We start from the raw sequence: 15,045 nt of genomic DNA on the forward strand, positions 1-15,045 counted from the left end.
ACACCAGAGTGCATCAAGGTGTGCAGAGTGTAGCGCTCATGTAAGGCAGCAGGAGTTATCTAGACATGATGTAGGCAGAAGTGTAGAGTAAAATTAGAGTAAAAAGTTCGATGCAGATGAAACTTGTAAGGCAATAAAGGGTTTCAAGTAGAAGGAGGATGACATGGTTGAGTGGTGGGTCGGGAAGATGATTTTAACAGAAGCATGTTGGATAGACTTTTGGGCAGCCATCTAGATTTCAGGAGGTTAGAGAGGAGGAAGTTGCACTAGTTAATGCAGGAGTTGACCAAGGCATGAAAAATGTAGGTATTAAGGATGAAAGAAGAAGGAACAGGTTTGGGAGATATGATAGAGGAAAAATGTAATAAAAGTAACACAGAAGACAGGGACTGTAATAATAAAAATAAGAAAAAGCAAAACTGAACAAAGTAAGGAAACCTCAAGCCAGTACAGTTCTTTAAATCCATCATAACACTGCTGTCAAAGACCATCAGTGAGTTGTATGATTTCTTGATTATAATGACTATGGACAGTAATATAGACTAACTAAGAATATGTGTGAGACGTTGCACTCCATATGTTTATGGAAATATGCTTATGAGTGTAAATATAATGTAACTGGAATATGCTTTATGCAAAAGGTCTCTTGTAAGGTATCATTACATAGCTTATAATCTACTGAGTGTGTTCATCCTATTTGTATGAATGTATCATTCTTGTATCTGAAGCTAGAAATATGAAGTATTACTCTGAACTATTGTAACTATGCAAAGTGTGGGCCATTAATGGTGGCTTGGAATCTTGATGGCTCCCATTAACCAAGACAATTGGTTGTAAATGCCTCTGTTTATGTGTAAGACTTCCTGTGTTCCTGTGAGTCAGGCCAGATAGAATGGAGAGTAGGGGTCTCACAGGACATGTCACCATGTCACTTGGTACTGGAATCCATCTTAAACCTGGTGCTTTTCCATTTAGAAGGAGGGGTGAGAACCCAGAGAGACAAAGGATTCTCGCCTTGTGCCAAAGCTGTAAAAGGGGGTGGAGCAGGACAAGGGTGGTCCCAGTCATGTGGAATCCCCTGACTCCAGGGGAATTTCACCTAAGATGCCTGCTGGAACTAACAAGGTCTGGATCAGAGGAAAGGATCGGGCCCAGACTAGAAAGGAGTCTAGTCTGTGAAAGAAGTTTATTGGAACATCTCTGAGCATGAGATTTACCTGTATTCAGTTTCTTAATGTATTAGGCTTAGACTTGCGTGTTTTGTTTTATTTTGCTTGGTAACTTACTTTGTTCTGTCTGTTATTACTTGAAACCACTTAAATCCTACTTTTTATATTTAATAAAATCACTTTTGCTTATTAATTAACACAAAGAAGTAATTAATACCTGGGGGAGAAAACAGCTGTGCATATCTCTCTACCAGTGTTATAGAGGGCGGACAATTTATGAGTTTACCCTGTATACGCTTTATACAGAGTAAAATGGATTCATTTGGGGTTTGGATCCCATTGGGAACTGGGTGTCTGGGTGCTAGAGACAGGAGCACTTGCTAAGCCATTTTCAGTTAAGTCTGCAGCTTTGGAGGAATGGGTCAGTCCCTGGGTCTGTGTTGCAGCAGATTAGCATATCTGGCTCAACAAGACAGGTTTATGGAGGCCCAAACGGGCAGAGAAAATGGGCTCAGAGGTAGTCTTAGCACATCAGGTGACTGTCCCAAGGGGGTCTCTGTGACTGAACCCATCACAATGCGGAAGGGAAAGGCTAATACAAAAGCATCCTTTGCAGTCTAACTGACTAAATCAATACATATTTTCTATATTCTGTGAAATTTTCAGATTCTGGCTAAATGGCAAATAATTTTGTGATCTTTAGCAAATATCAGTTAATTGTGCCTTCTTAAATTATTCTCTTTTTCTTCTGGTATATATTCACTCCCCCCCAGTGAGGAAAGTAAACAATAACTGATTTCATCTTTCCCATAAAGGCACTGATTCAGCAAAGCACTTTGAGTATATACTCAATTTTAAGCATATGCTTAAATTTCATTGACTTCAAAGTAAAGTAAAGCATATGTGTGGGGGAGGGAGAGGGGGGTTGGGGAGGGGGGAATTGTGTGCTGAACTGGAACCTTAGTTATTTAAATGAAAAATCCCTTTTTTGTGAAAGTTTACTTAGCTGTTCTCCTTATTGCTCTTTGCTTCAGATCCAAGGGGGCTTAAACCCAGAAAAGATTGAACAGGATATGATGGACAAGCTGCCACTGGTGGAACTTCTTCAATTCCCCCTTCCTCCACCTGGAAACAACACTAAACGCTTGGCCAGAGTTCATGAGCTCATGCATTATTGCACCAGTGGTAAATTGATTTTTTTTATTAATATTATTTCATTCTTTGTTGACAAACTTCTATGATATAGTTGGAACCCACTTTTGGGGGGCCATTGTCTCAATTTACCCAACTAAGACCTTCACTGTATCAGCCAGTATTTACCACCTTTCATATACTTGTGTCCATCCTAACCTATCATGGAGTTTGGCCTAACACCAAACCACAATTTCATGGTTATGAGCAGACTAGGTTACACTGCATGTTAGAGACTGTGAGATTGACAACTATGCATTAGCAGCATGTCAGGACTCACCCGAGCACATAAACTCGGTATTAAGTTGGGACAAGAATATCAGTCACACAAATTACTAGTTCTGGTTCTAGTGCACAGAACAAATATTGGGAACCACTGAGATATATAATGTATTTGTTTACAAAGAACCTTTTGATTGAGAAAAGAGATTTGTCTTGGATTGAGAGGATTACTTGGGGAAAAAAACATGGTTTTCTCATTGTGTTTTCTTTGAGCTGCCCATGTTAATAGTACTGTTGTATCTACAATAGTCACATTTTCTGGTTGTCATGATAAGGTCACTTCTCCATCAAGAATTGTCTCTGCAATTCCCCATTCTTGTAATGTGTGTACCTAGTTGGTTCACACTGTAAAACAGTTAGAAGGGCTACATAAATGCCTTCTAGTGAGTCTGAATGTTCAGTCTAAGGGTACATTTAGTAATGAGCATCCAAACCCCTTCAATTCCTTCTTTACTGTCATAAGTAGGGCCCTACCAAATTCATGGTCCATTTTGGTCAATTTCACGCTCATAGGATTTTTAAAATAGTAAATTTCATGATTTCAGCTATTTAAATCTAAAATTTCATGGTGTTATAATTGTAGTGGTCCTGACCCTAAAAGGAGTTCAGGGAGGGGGGGTTGCAAGGTTATTGTAGGGGAGGTTGTGGTACTGCTACCTTTACTTCTGCGCTGCTGCAGGCGGTGGCTGCCTTCAGAGCAGGAAAGCTGGAGAGTCTCTGTCAGCAGCAGCACAGAAGAGGATGGCATGGTATGATATTGCCACCCTTACTTCTGCGCTGCTGCCTGCAGAGCTGGGCCCTCAGTCAGCAGCCACCACTCTCTGGTCGCCCAGCTCTGAAGGCAGCAGAGCAGAAGCAAGGGTGGCATGGTATGGTATTGCTAACCTTACTTCTGCACAATACCACAATCCCCCCTAAAATAACCTCGTGACCCTCCTGCCACTCCCTTTTGGGTCAGGACCCCCAATTTGAGAAACTCTTGTCTCCCCTGTGAAATCTGTCTAGTATATGGTAAAAGCACACAGAAGACCAGATTTCAGACCAGATTTCATGGTCTGTGATGCATTTTTCATGGCTGTGAATTTGGTAGAGTCGTAGTCATAAGACACACGTCTGACCACCATCTGATCGGTCCATCGATCATTACTGAAATTACCATCACCGTTAGCCCCCTTGTTGGCAGCCTTAATAGCAATGCCAAGGACAATATACCTGGTCAGTCTTCTATTTACCTTTCCCTGGAATGTAAGGACAATTTCTGTGTATGGTTTTAATTCTCTTCCAGAACTCTTGAGTTGGGCTGAAGTAGAAAGAACCTTCAAAGTGTTTACTTTTGAAAGCCTGCGGCTGACTGGGGTGGATGATTCTGGCCTCCTGGAGGGCTCAGGGTTGATGCTTGGAGGTGATTATGAAGTATCTTATATTCCATGGGATAATCCGGCCAGGTTTGCAAGACATCTGAGACATCTATCGATGGTGGAAAACCTGTTTGATGAGAAAACTCCCAATGGCTCAGGTAACAGGGCATCTATCAGCATTATATCTAAAGAATTTAAACATGCTATTCACTAGAGTCCTTTTCTTTTACATTAGTTCAGAATTATTTATTATTACTGGGATGTGATTATTCTCCTGTTTTAGGAACCATTTGGTCATCAAGTACTCTACATTCCATTCATCCATTCATCAAGTAGGAATGCTGGATAATGACATAAACTGGGCATTTTGTATGACAATTAAATAGTTTATTTAAACAAGTCTTTAAAAGTAGTATCTATGTAAAACAGCTCTGCATAGCAGATATTAGAAAACTATTTTATAGCTTCTGATATAAAAGTATATTTTAGAGAAATTAAACATTGAAATCATACCATTAAATAGTTGTTTTAAACATATTTATACAACACAATATAATATAGGATTTGGCAACTATTTCAAAGTTTCACTCTTCTTAAGTGTTTCAGAAATACTATTCATAAAGTATATAAAACACTGCCTTTTATCTTATGTAACTAAAATAGTAATTTTGAAACTTTGATAATAGTAGTGGGTATATACAAATGATTATAAGCAATACAATGAAAAGAATATAATTTACTACTTTTAACTGAATATGGACAGATTACATTTTAGATACAATAGTCTCTCTGCAATTTCTGACAATGGGCCAAATCTTAACCTCATTGAAGTATGTTTATACCAGAGGTTCTCAAACTTTATTGCACCGCGACCTCCTTCTGATAACAAAAATTACTACAGGACCTCAGGAGGGAGGACCAAAGCCCACCCAAGCCCCGCCACCCCGGTAGGGGCGGGAGGGGCCAAAGCCCAACTGCCCCAGGCCAGGGAGCCAAAGCCGAAGCCCAAGGGCTTCAGCCCCAGGCAGGGGGCCTGTAATCTGGCCTTGGGCCCCAGCAAGTCTAAGCCACTTCCCGACCCACAGTTTGAGGACTGCTGGTTTGTGCCAATAACCTGGGCCATCCTTAGGATTTATGGGGCCCTATGCAGTATTATTAAACTGGTGCCCCTATGCCCGACGTCAATCCGGGCTCGCAGCCCGTGGGGGAGGAGGGACGAGGCAGCAAAAGATACCGAGACGCCCGGCCCGCCTCACGGCGGTGGAGAGTCACAGTTCCCCGCAGAGACCCCAATACCCTCTCCTTCGTGCAGAATGCACGGCGCCAGCGCATTTGGCTCTATGAATACGGTCCCTGCCTAAGGAGACTGCAGTGCACACTGTGTGTGCGGAAGCCAACCCGCTCTTACTTGCTGTCATGGGCAGTGAGTGAAGCTGCCACTTGGGGAGGCTAGCTCCCCAGCCCACCTCTTCTGCCTGTGGCTCTACCCATCCTCTACTCCTGCCCCACCACCGGCCCCACCCTTTCCCACTGTCTTCCTCCTCTCTTCCCTCCCCCACCTTGCTCACCGCCTTCCAGCCAAATCCCTGATCCCAAATGAAGCAAATGACATTTGAAAAAAACACTCTTCTGCAATTTCTTTCTAAAGAAAATGGAGCATGTTTTCCACTGCATGCCAGATGGTGAAGACTTGACATGCAGAAGGTACCTAATCAAAAGCACTAAACTTGGGAATAAAAAATGTCAGTCACAGGTTTTTTTATATGCCCTGAAGTTTGTCAGAGATTTATTTGCAAAAACTTTGTAGTAAGGGCGAGTCAGCTGTCTTGCTGAATACAACATTAAATATTATGGAATACATGATGCAGCTCTTCTCTGTTTTACATTTTCTTAATCAGTATTTCTAAGCTGATTTTATATTTTAAATATACTCTTAAACCTTCATAAAGTAATCATTCCAGATTATTACATATTTAACTCACTGAAACAAAGACATTATTTTAAATTAATCAGTCACAGAGGTTTAGTGTGTTCATAACAATGTCCATTGCTTTTAGAAAAAGGGGACACTGATTTACTTTGTGTGATCTCCATAACAAAAGACATGTTTATGAAATTTCACCAACTTAAAAATATGTATCGAAAGATTTTAGGCATAACAAAGGATTTTATATCTTACTAGGTTCTGATTTTGCTGGAGGGTTCTCTTAAAATTAGTTCATCAGATAGTTAGAAGTAAAGAATGGGAAACTGTGTCCAGCTATCTGGCAGGAAAGGGGTGTTGTCCCTTTAAGGGCTCTCTTCAACAGTGGGTGAAGGGAGAAAGGGATGAACAGAAAGGACAGGAAGACTTTGGAAGCAAGTTTTTTTTACTATAGTAATTAAAATTAAAAGGTGTATTTTAGATAATGGTGGTCTTTTGAAGGATTTATTTAAAAAACTATGTCTGAAGATCCAAGCATTTAAGGCTAAAGATGATTGTTCATCTAAAAATCTGTGCAAGGATTTTTTAGAGATGTGATTTTATAATCTTCACCAACTCACTAATGAAATATTTTTAAAGCAAATGTTAAACTAAGGTCCTGTAGACTAACATGTTCTGAGTAAATATTACAGTAATGCACAAGTGTTTTTGTCAGTAAATTTAGAAACTGACAGTCTATACCAGGGCCGGCTCCAGGCACCAGGCAACCAAGCACGTGCTTGGGGCGGCAAAAAAGTTAGAGCCGGCCCTGGTCTATACCTGGGGGTTGGCAAATGCCTGTTAAATGGCTTCATTACCACTTGAATGGCTCTTTAACAGTTTCAGTGTTGTGCTAATAGGTCTGGCAGGCTGGAAGGCTTTTTCACTTTTAAGTTACTAGATCTCCTCCGGAGTAAGAGTCACCAGGCTGCTGCAGCTAGCTGTGGGAGCCTGCAGGAAGGGTCAGAACAGGGATAGGAATAGCCGGGAGAGTGGACACTAAGACCCAGTGGTGCCCCAAATTTCCAGGTGTCCTACGCAGCCGCGTATACTGTGTATACCTAGAACATAAGAACGGCCATACTGGGTCAGACCAAAGGTCCATCAAGCCCAGTATCCTGTCCTCTGACAGTGGCCAATGGCAGGTGCCCCAAAGGGAATGAACAGACAGGTTATCATCAAGTGATCCATGCCCTGTCACCCAATCCTAGTTTATGGCAAACAGAGGCTAGGGACACCATACCTGCCCATCCTGGCAAATAGCCATTGATGGACCTATCTTCCATGTATCTATCTAGCTCCCCTCTGAACCCCGTTATAGTATTGGCCTTCACAACACCCTCTGGCAAGGAGTGTTTTTACCTAGGGATGGCCCTGCCAATAACCAATACAGACTGGACTAAATCCTAATCCCACTGATGTCAGTGGGATTAGGATTTAACCCAGTCTGCATTGGTTGTTGGTGTAACCATTTTCAGAACATCTGTACAGGTCAATCAGGAAAGGCTTCCACTACTCAACTGGAATAGTGAACTCTAGCCCTGATTCAGCAAAGTACTTAAGCATGTGCCTAACTTTAGAATTCAAGTAGTCCCAGTAAAGTCAATGCACATGCACAATTACCTTGCTGAATCAGGCTCCCATGAAGTCCAATTCCTGTTCAGTCTTAGCAGCTTTAATAGTGACCAGAGAGTGAAAGCCAAAATCAGAGATGATGTGTGAAGTATTTTAAATTAGATCAATTAGACTCAGGGTATGTCTAAACTACAAACTTTAGCCATCGCAAGGTATGTCAGCATGAAGATGCCACAGTCATTTCGCTTTTGCGCATGCATAGTTGGTGCAGTCCAAGGCCAGCATCAGCAGTACCACCACTATGGACCTCGCGCCAGGGCCTAGTCGGGAAGTAAAGAAGCACGCACATAAGCATGGCAGTAAGGCTTCCTCTAAGCTAAGAAGGGAGAGACCCCTTCCATGAGTTCCAGTCATGGGAATGAAGCAGACCCTAAAGCGCACAAACACAAAAAGAAGCTTCATAAATCAATGGATCCGCCAGTACTGAGTGCAGATTTGTACACACAGTCAACATCGTCATCCCTCAGAACCAGAGAGCCATCCATTCCGGGAAAGATCACCGCTTCGCTTCCGGGGACTGAGAAATTGCCCTTGATTCTGGGGAGGTCAGGAAAAGCACTATAACCCCAGGAAGTGTTTAGCTGGGAAAGCCATGGTCCCCACAACTTCTAGGGCCTTTTACTTCCAGGGAGACACTATATACGACACCAGACACGCCACATCTGAAGCACTCTTCACCCCCACTCTGGCAGTATACACACTTCCACTCGCTCCAACAGTACTGCTGATGGAACAGGTCTCCGAGTTTTCATCTTTGGAGGACTCAGATGAGGATCAGGGACCGTCCATCCCTTCCTGCCACTATGAGTACCAACAGAGGCCTTCTACATCATGCCAGTATCCTCCATTCCAGCTGCTGCAGAGCCACTGATTTCCTGTGCCATGGGGCCTCTTCAGCACCCATCAGATCCATCCTCCTGGCCCTATTGGGGATCCTGGCCCCAATACTCTCCCTCGGAACCCATCCATTCTATAAAGGAGGTTTCACCTATTTCACCATCTTGGGTGCCTTCGAGTAGACGCTCTGAACCAGTAATGGAAGATGAGCTCCTCAGACCGGATCCAACAATACCACCGGAACAGGAGAGATAACCATCATCCTCTCCTGATGTGGCAGTAGCTTCAACATCCCCCCCCATCTCCTGATGACTACCGCCAATTCCAGGATTTCTTGCATAGACTGCCTGGAGAACTTCACATTCCCCTGGAGAAGATCCAAGACACTCAGCAAAAGCTGCTGGATATACTTCACTCACCGAGGCCAACCACAGTCGCTCTCCCAATCAACTATGCCATCATCGAGCCAGCTCACACAGTTTGGCATATGTTGGCCACATGTACACTTACATCAAAGGGGCAGAAAAAAGATACTATATACCAGCCAAGGACTCTGAGTACATAGTACTCTCACTCTCACCTCCCAATTCACTTGTGGCCCAGGCAGCAATGGAACAGGTGAGGCAACAGTAGCCACACTTCACCCCACCTGACAGGGAGGGCAAGGAGCTTTTAGGCTGCAAAAGGGCTGCAAAAAGGACTGGACCTTTTAGGCTGCAAAATCTTTTCTTCAGCCAACCTTCAATTCAGGATTTTGCATTATCAGGCATTCTTTGCTGGATCCGATTTCCTGAATTACAGCAAATTGGAGGACTTGTCGAGAAACTGATGCAACTGGACCGGGCCCGCTTCCAGTGAATAACTGAGGAGGGGAAGCTGGTAGTGATGCCCTCACAACAGAAACCTCATCGTGCTCAATGGCCACAGGCATTGGCATAAGGAGGCAGTTGTGGCTCCATTCCACTGGTTTTCCCAGGGAGGTACAAAATACCATCGAAGACCTCCCATTTGATGAATCCTGTCTTTTCAACCAGAAAACGGACTATTCCCTCCACACCCTCAAGGATTCGAGAGCTACACTCTTCCTTGGGTATTTACACACTGGCACCAAAACACAAGTTCTACTGCCTGCAGCCCACACAGCATTACAGAACCTCCCATTTTTTCCATCAACAGCCTTATGAACCATCAAGGAAGTGTCAGATGACTCAAAGATCACATCCTCCAGGACCACCCTCGAAGTCTTCCTCCTCCCAAATGCAACTCCCCCCCAGAAGAGGTATTTCTGAGGAACCCTAGCATGCTGTCAACCACCTTGCCTGCTGCCACACAACCACCCCACCCACTTCGGGGGTTGTCTAGCACTCTTTTTACCAGCTTGGAGTCCAATAACAAAAGACAAATCAGTGGTAAATGTCATCCACTATGGCTATACGATTGAGTTCATTATGCTACCTCATCCACAACCCTCTCCCTGATCCCTCCTCAGGGACCACTCTCACAACAGCATCCTCGCCCTGGAGGTGGACTCCTTACTACAAAGAGGTGTGATAGAGTGGGTTCTTCCAGACTATCAAGGGATGGGGTTCAATTCAGCTTACTTCCTGATACCCAAAATGAAGGGCGGGTGGAGACCAATCCTGGATCTCCATTGTCTCAATCGCTTCATCTGCAAACCCGTTTCATGTGGTCACCTTAGCAGCCATCATTAGAAGAAGGCACATGGCTTTTGATATGCAGGATGCTTATTTTCACATAGACGTCCATCCGGCCCACAGATGGTTCCTGAGGTTTAAAATAGGCCCTCAGCACTTTCAATACAGGGTCCTGCCATTTGGACTCACCACTGCTCCCTTCACCAAAGTTTTCTCTGTCATGGCAGCCTACCTCAAGCGTTATGGGGTCCTTGTATTCCCCTATCTTGACAACTGGCTCCTGGTAGTGCAGTCCAGAGAAAAAGCCTGGATTTCAACCTCCATGTTGCTCAGACTCCTTTCCTCCCTCAGAGTCAGTATCAATGTCGAAAAATCAACTTTGGACCCCACACGGTTCCTAGACTTTATAGGGGCCTCCATCAACTCAGTCACAGCATGAGCAGATTCAAGTCTCTGCCAGAACTTGTAGTAGGGTGACCAGACAGCAAATGCAAAAAATCGGGACAGGGTGTGGGAGTAATAGGAGCCTATATAAGAAAAAGACCCCAAAATCGGGACTGTCCCTATAAAATCGGGACATCTGGTCACCCTAACTTGTAGCCTGAGTGTAGAGAGGCAGAGTGGCCACCCTCTTAACCTGATGGAGAGGAATAGATAGGAATAGGCCCCATAGATATCAGGGTTGGAAGGGACCTCAGGAGATCATCTAGTCCAACCCCCTGCTTAAAGCAGGACCAATCCCCAATTAAATCATCCAACAGATTTTTGCCCCATATCCCTAAATGGCCCCCTCAAGGATTGAACTCACAACCCTGGATTTAGCAGGCCAATGCTCAAACCACTGAGCTATCCCTCCCCCCATACCTCATCCCCTCCCAGTGGATGGAGCCAAGCTAGCCAGAAGCAGAGGGGCAGGACAGGAAGTATAAAAGGCAGGCCTTCCAGCTCAGTTGAGCCAGAGCCAGGGAAGGAGGCATATGTCCCTGCCTTCTTGCCGAACTCCCGCCCAGTGACCGAGCGGTGCAGCGCCATGCCCCCAGAGGAGACCAGCTGTGTAGAGGTGTTGCTGGGACTGCTGTCCGCTGTTTATCCTGAAGAGATTGAGGACCCATGAACTACGGAGCCATGCCAAGGAAGGGCAGTAGGAAGTAGTCCAGAGGAAGCAGACATTAGGCCGGTTGTGTTGCTAGGAAACGAGTCATCATGTTTTGATGACTTCCCCTTGGCGGGACCACCCACCACTGCTAGGGCCTGGGGCAGGGACATGGTGGAGTAGGGTTGGCCTGGCTCTCCCTGCCCTCCTGTCACCAACCCCACTCCTGGGGAGGTGGATTACTTACCCTAGGCCAGCAGGCCTGTGCCTTGTTTTGTGGCTTGCCCCAGCCAGGAAGCTGCGGGCCCCGAGACTGTAATTGCTGTCTGCTCCTGCCCGAAAGCTGAAGCTAAAGACTGCTCCTTGCTCTGCCCTGCCCGAGGGTCAGAGCCCCCAGACTGTGTCAATTGCTGTCTGCCCCATCCAGGAGGCTTCAGCTAAAGACTCCCTGTTACTCTGCCCTACTCAGAGGGCCAGAGCTACAGACTGCCTGCCCCAGTCAGGTTACTGCCTGCTGTACCCTGACCAGAGGGCCAGAGCGCTAGCCTGCTAATTGTCTGCTTGCTGTTTGGCATAGTAAGGTAGAGTGGCCTCCCTCCAAGCCTGATAGGGAGGGACAACCACATAACCACTTCACTGAGCAGTAACAGTCCTTTTCAGGCCAGGACTTGCCTATCCCTCCTTGGCCATGTGGTCTTGTGCATATACGTCACCACCTTCACTCACTTCTGCCTTCACTACCTCCAGATGTGGCTCCAGAGAGTTTACTCAACTGTGTGCCATGCCATATACCTGGTTCTGACGGTTCCTCCTGAGGTATTCTCTTTCCTCCAGTGTTGGACGGACCCACAACAAGTGTGTTTGGGGGTCCCCTTTCTCCCATCCTCCTCAGACAAGACAGTCATCACCGATGTGTCCCTCATAGGATGGGGAGCACACATGGGAGATAGCATGAACCCCTTGGGAATCCAGGATGCACATCAACATTCTGGAACTCAGGACTGTAAAGAAGGCATGCCAAGCATTTCTCCCATCCATTCGCTCCCATCATGTTCTTATCATGTCGGAGAATGCCACCACCATTTACTACATCAACAAACAAGGGGGCACGAATTCAACTGCTTTGTGTGTGGAGGCAGACAATCTATGGAATTGGTGCATTGCCCACAAGATCCTGTTATCTGCAGCCTATCTTCCGGGACTTAGAACGTAATTGCAGACTCACTCAGCCGACGATTCATGACCGATCATGATTGCGAATTCCATGACCGCGCAGTAAGCAACATCTTCAACCAATGGGGGACTCCAACCAGGGACTCTTCACCTCCCCCGTCAACAAGTGCAGCACGTACTGCTCCAGGGGAGGTATTGGTCCCCACTCACAGGGTGGTGCATTCATTCTCCACTGGTCAGACAATATCAGCTACACCTTCTGCCCTCTACCACTCCTGCCATGAGTACTCCACAAGATCAGGTGGGATAGAGCAACAGTCATCCTGATTGCCCCACTCGGACGCAGACAGTTCTGGTTTCCCAACCTTCTCCACATGTCAGCTTACCCTCCACTTCCCATCCCCGCTTTCCCTGAGCTACTGACTCAACACAGCAGCAAGATTAAACATTCTGATCCACAGACACTTCACTTCAGAGCATGGTATTTGGATGGGCATCTTCTCTACAACAGGTGTGTTTATCAGAAGTGCAAGACATCCTCTCGAGCAGCAGGAAGGAGTCCATTCGGCGTTCTGACCAGGCCAAGTGGAACTGCTTTGCCTCCTGGGCCCAACAGAAAGGGCTTTCCCCAGAACAGGTGGAGATTCCCCTTCTTTTGAATGACCTCCTGTCCTTGAAGGCATCGGGTCTCGCCCTCAACTCTTTCAAGGACCATCTAGCAGCAGTTAGCACTTTCCACCCCACCTCCAATGGAAGGACACTCCACGTTTACACACCCATTGACTGCTAGGTTTTGGAAGGTCCTCATCAGAACCTTCCCACCAGTACAACCTATTGCCCCCCAATGGGACCTTAACCTAATTCTGCTGGCACTAATGAAACAGGTCTTTGAGCTGCTAGCTTCCTGCTATATGTCCCTCCTTTCCATGAAAGTCACCTTCCTTGTGGCTACCAGTTTGGCAAGAAGGGTAGGTGAACCTGGGGCCATGATGGCAGACCCACCTTTCATCACTTTCCATAAGGATAAAGTCTCCCTGCATCCCAAGTTTCTGCCAAAGGTCATATCCCAGTTTTATATCAATCAAACCATCCACTTACCCATTTTCTTTCTGAAACCTCACACCTTGGAATAGGAGTGACAACTTCACTCCCTCGACAGCTGTTGGGCCTTGGCCTTCTACATGCAGAGGACAAGACTGGTCAGGAAATCTCCTAGATTGTTTGTCACAATATCCAAGAGGGTTAAGGGACAGGCAATCTCTACAAAGAATCTCCAATGGGGGAGATACACTATGCTATCAGTTGTTGGGAGTGCCTCCATCCCCTCGAGTGAGGGCCCATTTCATGAGAGCCCAGGCTTCAACCGCAGCCACTCTCCATGATGTGCTGTTTTGGGACATACGTAGAGCGGCCATGTGGAGTTCAGTATATATCTTTGTGAGGCATTATGCCTTGTTGAAGGACTCTGCAACGGATGCATTTGGCGCAGCTGTCCTCCACTCAACCATTCCATCCTCACCTTTTTCACCCTCCTCCAACTTAGGTACTGCTTGTTAATCGCCCTCAGTGGAATACAATAAGGATCATCACTTGAAGAAGAGGAGATTACTTACCTGTAACTCGAGGTTCTTCAAGATGTATGTTCCCTATCTGTATTCCACTTCCTGCCCTCCTTGCTCTCGGCTGCAGATCTCTTGGATTTGCAGTGGAATAGGAACTGGAGATGTGGTCAGTCCACCCCACCCTTTAGCACCTCTGATGAAACCATGAGGTAAGCCAAGGGTGCATGCGCAGACCAACGGACATTACTACTTGAAAAATCTCCAGCTCCGGATGCATGGTGCGCATGCGTAAACCCTCAGTGGAATGCGGATAGGGACCACACATCTCAAAGAACCTCCAGTTATAGGTAAGTAACCTCCTCTTGCCATTGGGAATATTGAAATGTCAGTAGCGATCATGGGCGACCCAGCCTACCCCTTGCTCCCCTGGCTCATGAAGCTGTACACTGGCCACCTTGACAGCACCAAGAAACGATTTAACTACCAGCTCAGCAGGTGAAGAATGACAGTTGAATGTGCTTTTGGTAGATTGAAGGGATGCTGGCATTGTCTACTCACAAGATTGGATCTCAGTGAAAAAAAAGCCCAATGGTTATAGCTGCCTGCTGTGTCCTGCATAATATCTGTGAAGCAAAGAGGGGGAAATTGCTGCCGGGGTGGAGCGCGGAGGTGGAGTGGCTGTCTACTGAGTTTGAACAGCCAGACACAAGGGCTATAAGAAGAGCTCAATGTGGGGCTGATCGCGGAGCAGCAGCTACCGGCGGTACTCCCGCTCCTTCGGGCCGGGATCACGGTCTCGTGGTTGGCACCGTTCCCGATGCCACTGTTCCTCCCGGTCCCAGAACAGCGGCAGGTCGTACGCCAGCTCGGCCTCCCTTCGTAGTCATCAGTCAATGGGACAGGCTAGTCAGGCTGAACAGCCCGCTTTGCTGGTGCCACAGCAGGTGCAGTGGCACCAGGCTCCTTGGCCGGCACCGTGGTACCAATGGGCCCCGTGGCCCCTGACACAGCCCCCGGTGGTGGCTCACTTGGTGGCCAGAGTCTCGGAGAGACTGTTGGCCCTTCTAGCTCAGCCTCCCAGAAAGGAGTCGGTGGAGCGTTTATCCCCGGTTCCACACCCCAAGTGG

At 46.3% G+C, this 15,045-nt stretch overlaps 1 protein-coding gene across 1 annotated transcript in view; it reads left to right on the top strand.

Annotated features, from left to right (window-relative positions):
* Positions 1-15,045, top strand: part of SPAG17 (sperm associated antigen 17) — a 244,626-nt gene that overhangs the window by 108,276 nt on the left and 121,305 nt on the right. The window contains exons 13-14 of the mRNA XM_026657376.1: positions 2,204-2,354; positions 3,928-4,158. Of these exons, the coding sequence (XP_026513161.1) occupies positions 2,204-2,354; positions 3,928-4,158 (382 nt within the window). The remainder of the gene's footprint in view (positions 1-2,203; positions 2,355-3,927; positions 4,159-15,045) is intronic.

Source organism: Terrapene carolina, unplaced genomic scaffold (assembly GCF_002925995.2).
Source record: "Terrapene carolina triunguis isolate 2854851 unplaced genomic scaffold, T_m_triunguis-2.0 Scaffold242, whole genome shotgun sequence".
Classification (NCBI taxonomy): domain Eukaryota; kingdom Metazoa; phylum Chordata; order Testudines; family Emydidae; genus Terrapene; species Terrapene triunguis.